This window comes from Schistocerca cancellata, chromosome 2 (assembly GCF_023864275.1).
Source record: "Schistocerca cancellata isolate TAMUIC-IGC-003103 chromosome 2, iqSchCanc2.1, whole genome shotgun sequence".
Taxonomy (NCBI): domain Eukaryota; kingdom Metazoa; phylum Arthropoda; class Insecta; order Orthoptera; family Acrididae; genus Schistocerca; species Schistocerca cancellata.
This window is the reverse complement of record NC_064627.1, coordinates 482,166,996-482,183,968: the sequence shown is the minus strand read 5'-3', so window position 1 is coordinate 482,183,968 and position 16,973 is coordinate 482,166,996. Positions and strand designations below refer to the sequence as shown.

Below are 16,973 nucleotides of genomic sequence, written 5' to 3'. Positions count from 1 at the left end.
AATATCCTGGATGTATGTGGCATCCTCAATGATGACACTATATTCATATGTCTAATAGGCCACCTACAAGAACATACAGATTTGATCAGTGACTTGATTTTAATCTCTCCAAAATATGCTAAGGTGCATGTGATTATCTTCAAATATTTGTATCATTCCCGTGAGAACACTTCATGGCCTATCATCTATGATGGGCAACAAGGAGACAAACCCTCTTCACAGCTCTGGCAGAGGTAACATGCTCTTGTGGACCCTGAGGTGATGCCTGATGTTACTCTATGGATATTATGGTTGGTCAAACTGCCTCATGAACTCAACTTGCAGCTACTACCATATTCCACAGAGCTGTTTGACACTTGATTCCAGCTTGTTGAGTGTATTTATCACATCATACACCACTGTCAACTGCTGCCTGCAATGAGTCACTCTCTGACAGACAAGGTTAGTAGCAGAGTTCAAGCACTGTCCCCCTCCGTGCTTGTATGGCTGCCCCTTGAGAGCCAGTCTTTGACACTATGAACTCCTGCTTCCCCATCTACTCCAGCCACCAACACACATTCTTTCACTGCCAGTCACAAGAATGGACCTACAGATGGTGTAGGAATCACTTCCCCTACCCTGCAAACCATCTACCTGCTATTCTGGTTTCACATGACATTTGGCAATGCTGCAAGAAACTGTCAACTCCCCTACACACAGCAACCAAACTTGTCATGCTGACTGGTTTAGAGGTCTTGTCTTGTGCTGCTGCAACATGGTGTAATCTCAGTCATCATCCTTGGTGTGTCCTTCCAACGGTAGAATTCATGTGCTTGTTCAAGCAAATAATACACACTTCCTCATTGACAAGGGCACAGATTTGAGTATCACGCCTCTATTCATTGCTCCTTTGTAGCTTCTCCTGCTGTCAAAGGTTCTTTTAGTGGTTAACAGTTTTGGCATCACTGTCTATAGTGTCACTGAACTTCAGCTTATGCCAGACCTTCAATTCTCTTGGACCTTCCATGATCTGATGCGGAGGGCCCTGTCCTTAGGGTCAATTTTCTTACACATTTTGGTCTCGCCCCTGACTACATTCTGTTGCCTTACTCCACCACACATTTGGCACATGCATCACTGGCTCCTTCACCTCTCCTCTCCTTCATCTGTGGTTCAGTGTGATCCCCTTGTTCACCTCAATCACACTGCCTCTGGGTGCTCCTTCCTGACAGCTAATCGTATCAAATTGATGGCAGAGCTAATCTCATCAAATCAGCACCAAGACATCAACACCCTCTGCATCAACAACAACATCCTCCATCAGCAGATTGTCAACACATCAGCCAAACTGGTGTGTTCTCTCCAGAGAGTCAATGACGGCTCCACTGTGCACCTGCCTTCTACTGAGGGTTCTGACTGTGCATATGCTGTTCCCTCATCGCTGCCTATGCTGCAGACACTTCTGGTCAGTGACTCACAAAGTATCAATGTCCAGATGAATATCCCATCCCACTAACTTAGTTACGAGTACAGTGCTCCCAAGTACTACAAAGACTATCATTGGCATGATATCTAACATTATCTGCCATAGGTTATCCATGATGGAAAGTCCTCATGATCATTACAAAGCTAGGTACCTTACAGCTAAAATACAGGTTGATTATAATTAAAGTTAAACTTTCAAACCACTATAGAAATAACAATACTCATCATCAGAATGATGTCAATTTGCAATGGAATATTATTGGAGAAGTGAGAAAACTTATGGCAGAAGAAAAAAAAAATAGTGTGAAAATTGATCAATAGATGTCGCTGTATGTGTCAGAATAAATTCATAAATGAAAACACCTGTCATGTGTATGACCCATTGAAGTTGGTATAAACACACCAGGTACACAGCTTTTCCTCCTTTCACTTCTGTGACATTCGCCATGACTGTCTCAGTGCAGGATTATGCTCTGCTTGTAAAGCTTTATTACAAGAATGATGTCTATGCACACATTAACTTTAATTATAATCACTCATACTTCATCAACTGAAGGCTGCCATGCAATAACTCTTAGCTGAAGGTATTGTGCACCAATATCATAGCAACTGGTAGTCAAACATGAACCTGGCTTCTATGAAAAAATATGCCTTTAGGTTGTATGGAGACTATTGCAAGTTTAATGCATGTACTGTTATGGACAATTATCCAGTCCCTCACATTTAAGACTTTGTGCAGCAACTCCGCAGTGTGCAGTTCTTTAGTATTACTGACAGTCAAAAGGCTTACCAACAGATACTGATGTACAATGATGACATTCCAAAAAGCGCTACCATCGCATCACACTATTCAGCCCGCTTGAGCATCACATAATGAATTATGGTCTGAAGAACAATGCCCAATAGTGGCAACGGTTTGTCTACTCTGTACAGTTTTCCTTATCTTTCTGCCTTACAGCCCCCAAACTCTAGATCACAAAGACTGCTTCGTTTTACAAACAACAGGATGGATATTTGCATGACTGGCAAGCACCAAACTATATCACTGAACAGAGTCAAATGCGCTTGGACACTCAACAAGGTCCCCATCTGGACTCAGATCCAGACAACCTTGTTCCTAGTGCATCCTCTTCCAAGTATCTTGGCCTGGAGCCAGCCATGTGTGACCTACTGAGTGTGCCATCAGATTTGAGTGTTGCATGTGATGTATCCCTCCTAGTGCTCTTTCTTCCAGGTCTTCAGTCTAGCGGTTCCCCCAACCCTCCTACTGTGTGTGCCCACAGAGATGAGCACTGTATGTGAAGTGCCTTCTCCCCTGATGCCTTATTCAACATCATGATGCAATGTATCATATTGCATTGAGGACCTCTCCCCCCTAATTATGTGATGGCATGCTTTTCCTGCTCTGTGTACCTGTGCTCACTTGATGACACATCCACCAGCCATGATGTGATGAAGCAAGCTGAGATATTTCTACTTCCTCCCTTGTTTTGCCATCAGCCTCTTTAAATTCATTTTTTTCAATTTTAAATGATCACCATTAACAAAGATGGATAGAATCTGTATTTTCATAAAAGAGAAAGATTGGCCTCAGTTTTAAAGAATATAACACCAGATCTAATTTTGTGGTTAGTTTTATGTATGGTATGTAATTGATTTCCTAATTTATTTTGACTATTCCTAGTTGATGTCTTTTGTTATAAGGTGAAATCAGTAATTGTTTCGTATTGTTGACATATAAACAAATACAAATTCTGTAATAATCATAAACATTTGATAGATGAAATACTAGTAATCTTCAAGTATCTATTTGGCTCTATTCAAAAACATGTTCACAAAGCCAGCCCTTAATTAATTCCAAAGTTCTTCATAGTTAATTCGGCCTAACTCTTGTAGTTGAAGAAACTATTGAAAAGAACCAATTTTTCAATATATTCGGTTAATTTAATGACTTAAGTTTTAATTGTAATTTCTGTGTATTTAACTTCAAACAATGTGTAGCTTCAGTACCTTTTATTGTGATATATAAGGGCCTGATTTTTGGTCACAAGACAGTCAGTCCATGGCCAAGTTTCAGACGAGAAACCTGTGCTGGTTAGAACAACAACAATGCTTCAACTTAACTGTGAAATAAGTGTTACTCAATTAGGCCATGTGTTAAAACAATGACAGTGTCTGTTCCATATGTACCTTTCTATTCTTCAAGAACAGCAAACTTTGTTTTTAGGTTTTTACTGCTGGTAGATGTTTAATAGTAAACTATTGTAGCAGTATGTGGATGTTCACCTGAAAACTAATAATTAGGCTTACCGAAAGTTAAACAATAGTACACTGACCATATTAAATGTGTATATGGGGGGGGGGGGGGGGGGTTGTGAACAGTTAAAGTAAAAGACTGTGAAATGCAGCTGTGAATCTGTCAGCTGCATTATTTACAGTAGACATCCCCTTGCTTGTCATGCAAGTGTGACACAGAAAAAAAAAGAGTTCAGTATTGTAACACATTGTTAACATCAACTGCTGACTGTTACTTGGACCTCTTTCTTTATTTCATGTCAGATGATACCTGGTTTCATTTGTCAGGTTACGTAAATTCCAAGAACCACAGATACTGGTCACAGGACAAACCACATATTTTGCCTAAAGAACCTCATCCCTCATGGATGATGGGTATGTGGTGTGTGTTGTCTGGCATGCACATTATTGTCCCCACATTTTCCAATTACACCTTAGACAGTGCCAGATATCTATAGATCTTTGACTCTTTCTATGCACAGTTAACAGAAGCAGAGAAGTTGTATGTAGTATTTTGACAAGATGGAGCAACTGATTACACATCCAATCAAAGTATGGGCTACATAACCAATGTGTACTCTGAAGACAGGCCTGTCGGTAGATACCTCTGGTTCCCAAGTCCCCAGAGTTAATATCATGTGATTTCCATTTATGGGGCACAATAAAAAGCAAAGTGTATGTTGACAATCCTTTCACAATAGATGATCTTAAACAGATTATTACTACAGAAATCGCCCACATCATGTCTGCAGAATTACAGCATGTTGCTGCTAATGTCATCACATGAAATCAGTGATGCTCAGATGACCATGGTCACCACTTATAAAGAGGTAACTACATGTTTTGTAATGTTACTATTATCTATTCTCTTTTAATTGGTTCATTGTTACTTGAATTTTGGGCATGCGGCATACTGGTTTTATGTGGGACACCGTGCATGATTCAGTACTACAGTATCTTCCCCCAAGGTCTAACATACCATCCCTAATGCTCTCTGTACCCCCCCCCCCCTACTCTGTATCCATACACTACCACCCACTCTGGCCCAGATTGCTATTCACCTCAGTGGGTCCACAGTGCCTTCTCTCTCTCTCTCTCTCTCTCTCTCTCTCTCTCTCTCTCTCTCTCTGTGTGTGTGTGTGTGTGTGTGTGTGTGTGTGTATAGCTGCACTCCATTATGTAACCTGTGGCTAAACAGTAATTTATTAAAAACTGTTAATGCTGAAACACACTACCCACACGTATGTGCCATCAAAAAAATTATTTCTTGGAAGTCATGCATCATGAGCAAGTTGTGACCCTGCAAACCATGCAACACTAAGAAATAGACCCACCAAATTTTAAAATGATGAGGAAAACTGACAAAACTCATGTCAGTTGAAACTCACTCATTTACTTCATGGCAAACATTTTTACTTGATCAAGTAGAAAATTAGAAACTATGCCAGAAAAGTAAATAATTTCGTGATTGTTTGTGACATGTTTAGCCTGAGAAAGATTATAATTGTCTCAGTGTGTATGGAGAGCCAGAAATATACTGTAATACACCTCCATAAACAACATTCTGAGATTTGCTGTCGTCTGTGTAGTTCCAGAGATAGCTAAGTACCTGGCATTTCCCAGATATGTATTTATTCCAATCTTCTATTACTCCATTTACTCCTTCCCCTCTCTCTACCCATCCACTCCTTCTGTACTCCCTCTCTGTCCACCTTTTCCACCCCCAGCTCTCTGTCCATCTCCTCCTCTTTCCTATCTCTGTCCCTGTCTTCCTCTTGCCTCTGGCTGCCCATCTCCTCCTGTTTCAATTCTCTGTTGATTTCTTGCTCTCCATCTTTCTCTCCATCTCTTCCTCCCCCCTCTCTTGGACCATTTCCTCCTCCCCTCTATCTGTGTCCCCTAGGTATGACATAAACTGGTCGCCAAACGTTTCCTGAATATAGTGAAAAACTGAAATATATTTTGTATAATATGATTGGTTTTTCTCACTTCCATACATGAAGTTACCAATAAACACCTGTGTGGTGGTATTCAAGATTAATGTAGCTGTTTCAGGTAATGGTGACGGAAGAATATTCACCACAAATTTCTAGCGAGCAAGGGGAGGAGAGATGGCAGTCTATAGTTATTGATCATCAGACTTTTTACTGATGATCTGGATTTAATTCTAGACCTTTCTCCACTGTCTCATGAAATGAGGAAGTTCCAATACTGTTCAGTGTGATTCATTCATCACATGCAGACATCAAACCCAGCAGCACAAATGGAGCTATTCAAATAGAGTAGGCTATATGCCAACTCTGAGACTCAATTTCATCCTTCTCTCATAATCATACAACACCAACATGACACTTCATTGAAACTTTGTGGCATATTAAAGCTTTTTGTCAGACTAGAACTCAGACCCAGGACCTCAGACAACACTCTTACTGAGCAGTGGGCTATCCCTGTACAGCTCATCACCTGCTATGACTGCTTTACTTCTACCAGTGCCTCTCAACTACACCCCACTATACAAATACTCATTTCAGTGACCTACACTTAACAGATACACTTAAAGACACATACTTTTAAAGTTTTTTTTTAGAAAGAAGATTAAACATAGACGTAATACTGAACATACTTTCTGGGGATAACCTTTTAACTACAGCTCAGTTTGGCTCTTGTAAAGGCTTCACCACTAGGATACAACACATGATCTCAATTCTAGTAGAAATAAACAACAAAAATTACCATGTTGGTATGTTCTGTGAGCTTTTCAAGCCCTTGATGGTGCAGACCATAAAATTCTGTTAGGAAAAGTTAAATGACATGGCATTAAAAGTCGTCCCTTCTTAACAACAAAAAACTTGAGGGACATATTTCCAAATGAAACAACAGGAATAAGATCACATTCAGAATCCCAGATGGCTCCAATGTAGGGCCCTTACCTGATCTTCTTTATACTAATTACCTTACATTAGTAACATTAGCAGGTGTCAAGTTTGTCTTGTTTGCAGATGAAACAAACATTGCAATAAACAGCAATGAAACGTAGTTTTAGAAAGATTGGTTACTGTAATTTCCATGGACGTTAATAAATATTTACAGCCAATTCTTCATCAATAAACTTTGAAAAAACACGTGTATGTTATGGATACAATATGTATATGGATACAATATTATGATATTCTGACGAAGAGGGTGACAGTGTTAAATTCTTGGGTTTACAACTTGTTAATAAATTCAGCTTATTTCATTCAGTCAGATGCTTTTGCTCATTTCACAATCTCTATCACTTCTTCTACTCTGTCCAAGTTAGATCAATCTCAATATCCATTATATCCCCTACTTCTCATTTTCTGTTTCCATTGGTTCTGATGGGATTCAATAACTCTTCAGAATATGCCTTCAACATCTAGATGATTTCCTGTACATTCCCAGATTTCTTTCCTTTTTTATTGATCATTCTGACATTCTCCAACATGCCTCTCTTCTTAACCTTAACAATCCTGTTAGAGGGCTTTCATATTCCTCTCACTGTATCTTCCATCATTTTTGTACACTCTTTCATCTATTTTCCTCTCCTCTTCTGCTACTACTCTCATAGCCACCTTTTTTCTCATTGTAGTGAGTGTGCAGTTGGTGAAATCAACTGGCATTGTTGGAGTGCACTGGGTTTAGTGAGTCAAGAGAACAGAATGGAAAAGAAGGACACCTGATGACTGGAAAAATGGAATCATCATGCCAATTTTTGGATAGGGTCACAGGAATCTATTCCAAATTGATAGGAGAGTTACTACAATATGTCACGCTGCCAAGGTGTTTGAAAAGATTCTGGAATAGGGAGTACAGAAGATAGTAGGAGGATGACTGAGGGGTGAGCAATACAGGTTTAGACCAAGAAGTCTGAACGTGGATCTAATACTCTGTGTAAGGCAGCTCCAGGAGGGACATTGTGAATATCATAAGGATTTAGTAGTGGTGTTCCTGGACACTGAAAAGATATATGATAGTGTGAAAAGAAGCAAGACCAAGGTAACACTTTAGAAAAGGGGAACTGGAAGGCCAATTGTGAGCAAAATAACAACAATGTAGCAATGATGAAAGAATTTTGTAGAAATAGGGAGTAAACAGACTGGATTGAAGAGAAGAATAGTCTGAAGCAAAGGAGAACATTATCCCCTCAGTTCTTATTATCACTGTTATGGTTTAGATAATGACAGAAATAACAGTGTGAGTAGGAGATGAAAATACAAAATAGTGTTTGCAGAAGGTTAAATGGTGTGAGGAAATGGAGAACGAGAGGTACAAGAAAGGCTACACATATGTGAGAATGTGTTGGGGTATTGTGGATTGAAATTTAATGCAAAGAAGTGTGATATGTTGGTGACAATGAGTAATAAAACAAGAATAGCAAAGGATATAAGTATTAAGAGTGCAAGTACCAAAGAAAGCAGAAAGATTCAAGTATCTAGGGAACATAACAGAAGACAGTGGGAGGAATGAAAGAATGATAAGGAAATTAGTGAAAGAGGCAGGTAAGCACTTAGGTTCTTGTAGAGTGTAAGAAGCCTGGAGCAAGGATGTATCACCAAAAATCAAACTAATGTTATACCAATCTCCTTATGCTGCAATACTCATGCAGGCATCAGAAATGTTGGTAATGAAGAATAGGCTGGTGAGCATCATACAGGCTTGTGAAACAAAATTTCAAAGAAGCAGAATAGGACTTACTAGAATGGATAGAGTAAGAAATGAAACAGTAAGAGAAATAATGAAAGAGAAGCTCATGCAACATAGAATAGAAAAGACAAGATTAAGATGGTATGAACATGTTAACAGAATGAGAAGTGGAAGAATATTGAAACATATTCACAAAATGATAATAGGAGGCAAAAGACCTAGAGGAAGATGAGATGGATCATTAGCGTGAAGGAATGTGTGATAAGGAAAAGAGAAGACTGGGTCACAGTGGAGAGTGTAATGTGGTAGGAGGACACAAAAGGAGGGAAAAGCTTATGTTCTACCCAGACCCAGCCATGGCCTGGACACTGTAGATGATGACGATGAACAAATTCAACTGGGAGGAGCATGTTGCAGAACTACTAAAGCATTAAAGAAATCTTAATTTGCAATGCATATGTTGATAGGCACAAGTGACATAAAAATATAGCAGCTATATAACTTCTCTTACTTTCATTCCATAATGTCATATGGAATCATTTTTTGTGGTAACTCATCAAGCCAAGCTACAGTTTTCTGAAACCAAAAATGTGTACTCTAGTATGAATTATTAGTTTGTAAACTCAACAAATTCCTGCAGAGACCCGCTCAAAGAACTAAGGATACTAAATGTTGCTTCCCAATATATTTAATCCTTAATGGAATTTGTCATAAACAACATACCTCTTTTTCAAACAGACAGCCCTGTTGAGGGAATCAGTACAACAATTAACAGGTATAATATTCACAGAAATTTTAAAGCACTTACTTTGATCCAGAAAGGTTTCCATTAATCAGGAATACACACCTTCAATAACTTTCCAGCAACCTTAAAAAAATACTGATGAAGTTCAGTTTAAGATGTGCCTAAAGTATTTATTGGTGGCCAATGCCTAATCTACTGATGAATTTTTTAGTAAAACTGATTGAGTTGTATATATTACAAATAATATCAAATAATGTTGAGTATTATGCAAAATCTGATTTCTGCACATCTTTCATTGGTTTGTTAAAGGGGCAGTCAAAAGAAAATGAGACAGATGGAAAAAAGAAAGTACACCATTTATGATTTCAGAAGTAATCACCATAACTGTTAATTCATTTATCGCACTACGAGACAAGATGGTCAATGCCATCATGGAAAGTGTTTGCAGTGGACTACGGAACTATGATCATACCCAGGCATACACCTCTTCGTCTGAAGCAAATCAATGGCTAAGACTGTTGTGATGTTACAAGCAGCTGGTCTGACTGCTGCAGGACAGCATGAATCTGACAGGTCTTCAGTGGGTCAGTGTGAATGTTTGTTGGGGCGGCCAGCTGAGTGGAAGTAAAGGTAGCTAGCAAGCCATGAGGCCCAGTGCTCATTGGGGTTTTTCCAGGCAGGAAGAGTGGTGTGTTCTGGTAACATGGTCGCTGGACGAGCTAATATGGAGGGACCTGTGATTTTAAATGTCGACACTAGTATGATTTTAATGAAAATACACTAACACTTATTACAAGCATGGTAGAGAAAAAGTAAATGACATTTTTTGAACCAGGGCAGTGGGACAAGCTCACTGAACACAAATCCATGCCTGAAGCTTTGACAGTTAAAAAGTAATTGACATTATTATCATTACTGTTTATAGTAAATTGTAACAACTGAATCCATCATGGAAGTTACACTCATGATACACCAGATGAAAAAGGATAATGCCTGTGTTATAATGAACAGATCATTTTCCTAATTAAACAAGTATAAAAAACATTGTACTACATTTTCATTCTGCTGTTATTTCGAGATTGGCTGTCCAAGCATTCAAGCTGTAGTAGTGAGCAGCTAGCATGTGGACTCACAAGTTTTGGTATAGTGCAGCAGTGGTAAAAGCAGCATCAACAGTAGCGCACTTAGTGCAGACAATAAGTGTAATAGTACATGTTAGTAACATCAGTGGCAGACAATGGCTACATGGTACATTGCCAGTATGGCAGTCCACATGGGCAAAGTCACCGAGCAGCAGAAGTGGCATCTGCATGGTGTCACACATGGGTGACATTGCATCAGAACAAAGCAGCAGAGATGGCATCACATTGGCACCAAGCTGCAGAGGTGGTGCCTTCATATGGCGTCATATGCGAGCAACATCGCATCGGTCCCAAGTATCAGAGGTGGTAGTTTCACAGAGAGTCATACAAGGCAAATGGCAGTCCACATTGCAGGCAATGTTGCATCAGCATTGGACAAAATGCAGAGCAGCAGAGGCTGCATACTGTGATGGGTAAATGCAAGTTAAGTACAATTGACAGCTGCATTGTAAATTTTTCCCATACCCAGTCATGGTCAATGGAATTAATAATTTGCGAAGTGATTGTGGGTCAGAAGGTGCAGGGAGTGATATTAGTAATGATAGCATGTTAGGGAGAAGGAAAGAAAGAGGCTGGGTGACAGGAAGCAATCTGAATGTGTTTTTCAAAATAGTTGAAATGGAAGGTAATGAGGAAAATACAGTGGGTTTAGCTTCAATGAACACTACAGAGAATTTTGAAACAAAAGGAGTCACTCTGTCGGAAGTATAAACAGGCACTGATGTGGAAATGAGCAGCAGAGCAAATCATAATGAAATTATTTGTAATCAGGTTATGTATGTGGAAATGGAGATGAGTAATGATGGAAGTTCTTCAGATATTAATGTATGTGCACCTGCTCAAAGTGAAGCATGTGCTGTTTGTGAGAATACCAGTGAGTATACATGATGAAAGGTAATGATGTATATGAAAATGCTGTGACTATGCCAGTGGGTGCACCTGATAATGTTGCATTTGGTAACGGTGACATTTTGAGTGGAGTTGAGGAAGACTGCAGTAAAGAAAATGTTGTTGAGTTTTGTCCTGAGCAAGAAGTTCAGACACGTTTTTATGGAAGATAATCAGATGGTTCTAAATAAGATTATTAGTAGTGATTGGATGGGAAAAGAGGAAGCTAAGTATGATGTTAAGGAGTGGGTATCTTCCTGAGGAAGGGGATAAGTTAAAATTTAAAGGGGAAAGGAAAATTGAAGAATTAAGCGGTGTACAGGATATAAGGGAAGTGGTTCAGGATTTGTTTAAGGAAGATGCAGATAATCATGAAATTATTTGTAATCAGGTTATGTATGTGGAAATGGAGATAAGGCTTTCACATGAGCCTGAGGAAGCAGTTGATTTTAAATATCATTTAAAGGTAATGCTCCTTGAAGTAATTAGGGTTAAACATTTCACTATTGCTGTGGTGAACAAGGAAGCAATAAGGGCCAGAATAATGAAAATGCTAGACTGGATAACAGTGTTTATATAATGGACAGAGAGAGCAGGGAAGGCATTGAAGAAGATATGTTGGAAAGGACTGAATTAAAGACAGTAATATTGAAAAGGTTCAGCCAATTATTAATGCCAAAGTGGGAAATGTAGAAACTATTGCATTATTGGATTCTGGGTCTAGTGTATCACCTGTATCTCAATCATTCTGACAACAGATAAGAAGCAGAGATTTGCTGGAGTTGACTGTGGCTGGAGTTAAAATAAAGACTGCAACTCTGGGATATAACAAGACAGTAAAGGTGTAGATTTAATTCTTGAGATGGTTTATTTAAGACAAATCAACTGTTTGATTTTTACTTTATTTTTTTCTACAGGTTTAACTGCTTCTTATTCCTAACAATTATTTACTATACATACTTCTTAGAGTTCAATATAGATTGCTTTGTGGTGCCTGACCTTGCTATGAACATTATTCTCAGGATGAATTTTCTTAGTAAGTATGGTAGCAGTATTATTGTAACAGACAGAGTTCCAGAATTTGATGATGGAGGTAGCAGAAAAAGAGTTAAAATTAGAAACGAATTGACAGGAGGTATAGAGGTGGAGGTGGCTCACAGGGGAAGGAAGAATGAGTTTAGTGGAGAGGCATGTTCTCTAGAGCAAATATATGACAAAATAAAGAGATCAGTCATTTGTCAAAGGATCAAAGCTCATGGCTCAATGAACTATTGAATAAGTATAAAGATGTGCTTCCAGATAGGTCTGCAGAAGTAGTTGATATTAAATATCATTTAAAGGTAATGCTCCTTGATGTAATTAGGGTTAAACCTTTCACTGTTGTTGTGGCAAACAAGGAAGAAATAAGGGCCAGAATAATGAAAATGATGGACTGGAAGGTTATTGAGTTGGGCAGGAATGAGTGTAGTAACCCAATTGTTATAATCAAAAAGCAAGATGGTTCTGTGAGGATTGTGTTAGATGTGAGGAGACTGAACAATATAATTGTAAAAGAGAATAATCAACCAGAAAACATGAATGAACTTTTACAAAAAATTTAACAGATGACTGATCTCTTTATTTTGCCATTTATTCACTCTATAGAACACGAGTCCCCACTACACTCATTCTTCCTTTCTATGTGAGCCACCACTTTACCTCCTGTCAATTCATTTCGAAACTTAACCCTTTTCTGCTACCTCCATCATTAAATTCCAGAACTCTGTCTGTTACAATAATACTGCTACCATACTTACCAAGAAAATTCATCCTGAGAATAATGTTCATAGCAAGACCAGGCACCACAAAGCAATCTATATTGAACTCTAAGAAGTATGTAAAGTAAATAATTGTCTGGTGTAGATTTAACTTCATGTTGAGAGGAACAAGTGGCAATGTTTTTAACTGTATTCATAAAGATCTTCAAATACAGTCACATACCCCAACCAAGTAGTGTGCTTTTTGCTGCAGTAGGTCCTGCACAATCTACCCAGTTCCTGTAGCTGCCTCTCAGCAGGATTGCTTGCCAGCTGGTACATTCACACAGTGTTGAACTGCAGATGAGATTCTAACATACTATGCACACATCTGTCTCATACTATGTAGAAAGGGGCCAATTTATGAAAGAAAATCTTTTCTAATTAGGTGGCTGAACTTACCACTCAAAGTCTCCCAGGGAACAATGTCATAGAATTCTTTCCTTTTTATTTCACTGTAGCTGTTTTGATGTGTATTGCATTATGTATTATCACCAATATTTTTTTCTTAATAACTCAACTCACTTGACATCTAACAGTCAGCAACAATTCACAATTGTGACAACCACTTAGCTTCAAAGATTTCCTCAGGATTGCAAAATGAACAAACTTGCACACATACACTGCATTCTAATAATTGTTTAACATGCACTGCAAATTTTTAAACTCTTTCTTACTTAAATTATTATAAGCATTTTCTGACTACTTGCAGTTAACTTATAGTGAGGAAGCTAAGTAAAAGCCAATTTACTGTTTGCAAAAGACAAATTGCAGTACTTTTTCAATTAAAATACAGGAAGTCTGTTTTCCTGGACTGCTCAGTTAAATAAATACTGCACCACTTTCACACAGTACTTTTACAGAAAGATTAATTATGGTATAATTAGGCCCCTGGAAAAAGAGTCTCAATATCCTGTTCATACAAACTTTCGGGTAAAGTACTTACTTCATCAGACAGAGCAGGTAAGCTTGCTTTCACCAGTTCTGATGCATTGACCGTCATCAAAAACTGCATAAGGTCTGAAGAGTTCTGTGCGTCATATCCCAGGTATGAAACAAAACGGTATGTTCTATCTGTAGCATTTTTATCAAATGCCCATGGGCTAAGTGCAGATCCACTTTGTGCTATAGCACGTTTGAAAAGACCTATGAACAAAAAATAGAGCATTCATTAACTAAACTCGGAGACTTTCTTTACCGCTGCTATGCATTTCTGCTAGTATGTCATTGATTTTAGTCACTAAGAGTGCTATTTTTAAGAAAAATAGTTAACACAGCTGTAATAAGATACACTATCATAATATTATTATTAACTGATATAACTGTCACTACTATTCACAGTTTATGCACCTTGTACATTACACTGTTAACTGTAGGCACAGTCACCAAAAGTCTGGTTACATATATGAGGTAACCTGAAATCCAGGTAAAATAAGTGCATAAATAAACAAATAAAATAACATTTTTGCTTAGCAGTACTTAAATATGAACAATCCCATTGTGAAATTCAGCTTGAATCCTTCAAATTTTGTCACTCCTATATTTTACAGTTTATGCTTTCACAGTTCCTTCCAGGCTTCATGTACTGTATTCCTTCCAGTAATGATTCTCATGACAGCAGCTGTTTTACCATATCACTATCACTTCAACAAATATCACTGGTGGATTATGCTCTTTAGCTAGCTCCCTCTCCAAAATTCCCTAAAACTGGAACAACAAGTAGTCAATAATTTGTGGAAGAATTCTATTATTACTTGAATGTTGAAACCTTGCAGGCTTCAAGTAACTTGAGACTGGTGCTAGCAGGAACCTAGGTATAGGAGTAAGTAACATGCCCCCCCCCCCCCATCCCCCCCTCCCACCTCCCCCTACCAAATAGTGTTTTTTTTTTTTTTTATTTAAATCTCTCATGCTAAATTCTGGCTGTAATCACTTACACTGGCTGTTACATTGCAAAGCTTAGCAGCAGCAAGAAGAGTCTGTAAGTTGTCAAAGCTGAGCAGAACTTTGGATCCTTACTTGTTATTGGTGCATGTCGATACATCATGTCGACTGTCTTATGTCTACGACTGCTACAAACTCTAGTGATCTAAGTGCTGTAACACCATAGAAGCATGGCAGACTCATGTTGTGTGTATCAAATGAAATATAAATGCCATGATGAGTGTGTCTGGAAATGAACAACTCTATGATATGCTTTCACATAACTGAATAATGTCGTATTACTGACTTGAGCTGCTGGTAAAATACTTTACTTATGCAACCTATTTCAGTCATCCGACCATCATTAGTTTCATAAAATTATTCACAGCATCATGTTATGTGAAATATAAGGTGATTATTGTCTGTTGATGAAACCATGAGTAAAGCACTATCATCAAATTGTAATATAAATTATATTGTCAGTTGATCATATCTGAGCTAGGAAGTGTGCACAGTCATGTTAAAACTGTAATCAGCATCAGCATCACACAAAGAAGGAAAACTTACTAGCTTTTGCAGTAATTCTTTTCTTAGCTAGAGCAAAATACACAAAGAAAAAGAAAAAACTGCACTCACGTACACATGCACACACACACATACACATGCTTGTGCCCCTACACAGTGTCGCATTGGACGGACAGTGCTAGTGCTGCATTTGGCACGTGAACTAGGTTGTGGTGTGGGCACTGTTGGGTGGATTATGTATAGGGAGAGAGAGGTACAAGCCACAGAGAATGATTGGGGACACAAGTCTGTGTGTGTTTGGGGGGGTGTATTACTCCAGCTGAAAAAAAAGGCTTACCCTGAAAGCTAGCAAGTTTCCTTTCTTTCTGTTATGTCTGTGCCTATTGACAATTCAATGCTTCTGCTTTTCTGTGAACATATACAGCAGTTCTGCTGCATACACTGCACAGCTTTTTACGATGAGCTGACTACAACCAGCTGTCCATCAGATGAATGTCCACCACCAATACGAAAGTATTCAAGTTCATATCCTCTCTGCTTTGGCACTAGCAATGCAGAATTTTGTCTGCTTTGGATCTATAAATTCATTAGATTTTGTATCAGCTTTGATCAGTGAAATATCATCAGTCAAAGATGATCCTAATTCACAGTGACATAATCTGAGATCAATCTTTATACAATACAGTTTTCTGAGTTCAGGTTGACCAATTTCACTTTCTGTGATATTCTAAGATCGACTACTTTATACAATTGGCTCTATATGCATTTATTTTTAGCTGCAGGTCTTCATTAGTAATGGAAAATAACATAATTATCACACTTGCATGAGAAAAGATTCACTGTACATTCCAGTTTTAGCCACAACAGTAACAGTTTGATAATGAACTTCTTTTTTCCAATATGTAAGAAATGGACATAATGAATTTCCTTTCCCATCCTGTCCTATCCCTGCACCATCTGTAATGACTTCACTGCCAATTAAATGTACACAGTGATCTTCTAGACCTTCCTTGTTTAATTTTATGCTTCTTTAGTACGTATAACAGAAAAGCTATTAATTAAAGTAATCTATGTAACAATTTAATTTTGTCCAAAAATTAAAAGACGAATGCACAGAAGCTAATGGAATTTTCATTGAAGCCACTAGAATGACAATATGTGGAAATAGCTTGATTTATGTAACTACATAAAAATCATGCAGTTTAGTTTACTGTAACTATAAAAACTATTTTTTTAGTATCTACTACACATTAAACTACAGTGACACAGAATAGTCAGAGAGGTATATTTGAATTCATACTTATATAATATATTCATACCCTTACTGCAAGGAGTACATGAATTAGCATTCCCCTTATGGCTGACTGTGACTATAGGTGACATTTAAAATTCATGTTTTTATACAGCTTAATGTTGTTTCTATCACTTTAACTTTTGGACTTGTATGTTGAAATTTAATTTATTGGTACATTTTTAAACTCTTAACCTAGAGGGTTCTCTTTCCCTCAATCCAAAACTGTTAATGCTTAT

The 16,973-nt window shown here is 38.1% G+C and overlaps 1 protein-coding gene across 1 annotated transcript in view; it reads right to left on the bottom strand.

Annotated features, from left to right (window-relative positions):
- The window catches only part of LOC126155546 (esterase E4-like), a 73,762-nt gene that overhangs the window by 16,819 nt on the left and 39,970 nt on the right, over nucleotides 1-16,973 (bottom strand). The window contains exon 9 of the mRNA XM_049916235.1: nucleotides 13,942-14,141. Within this exon, the coding sequence (XP_049772192.1) occupies nucleotides 13,942-14,141 (200 nt within the window). The remainder of the gene's footprint in view (nucleotides 1-13,941; nucleotides 14,142-16,973) is intronic.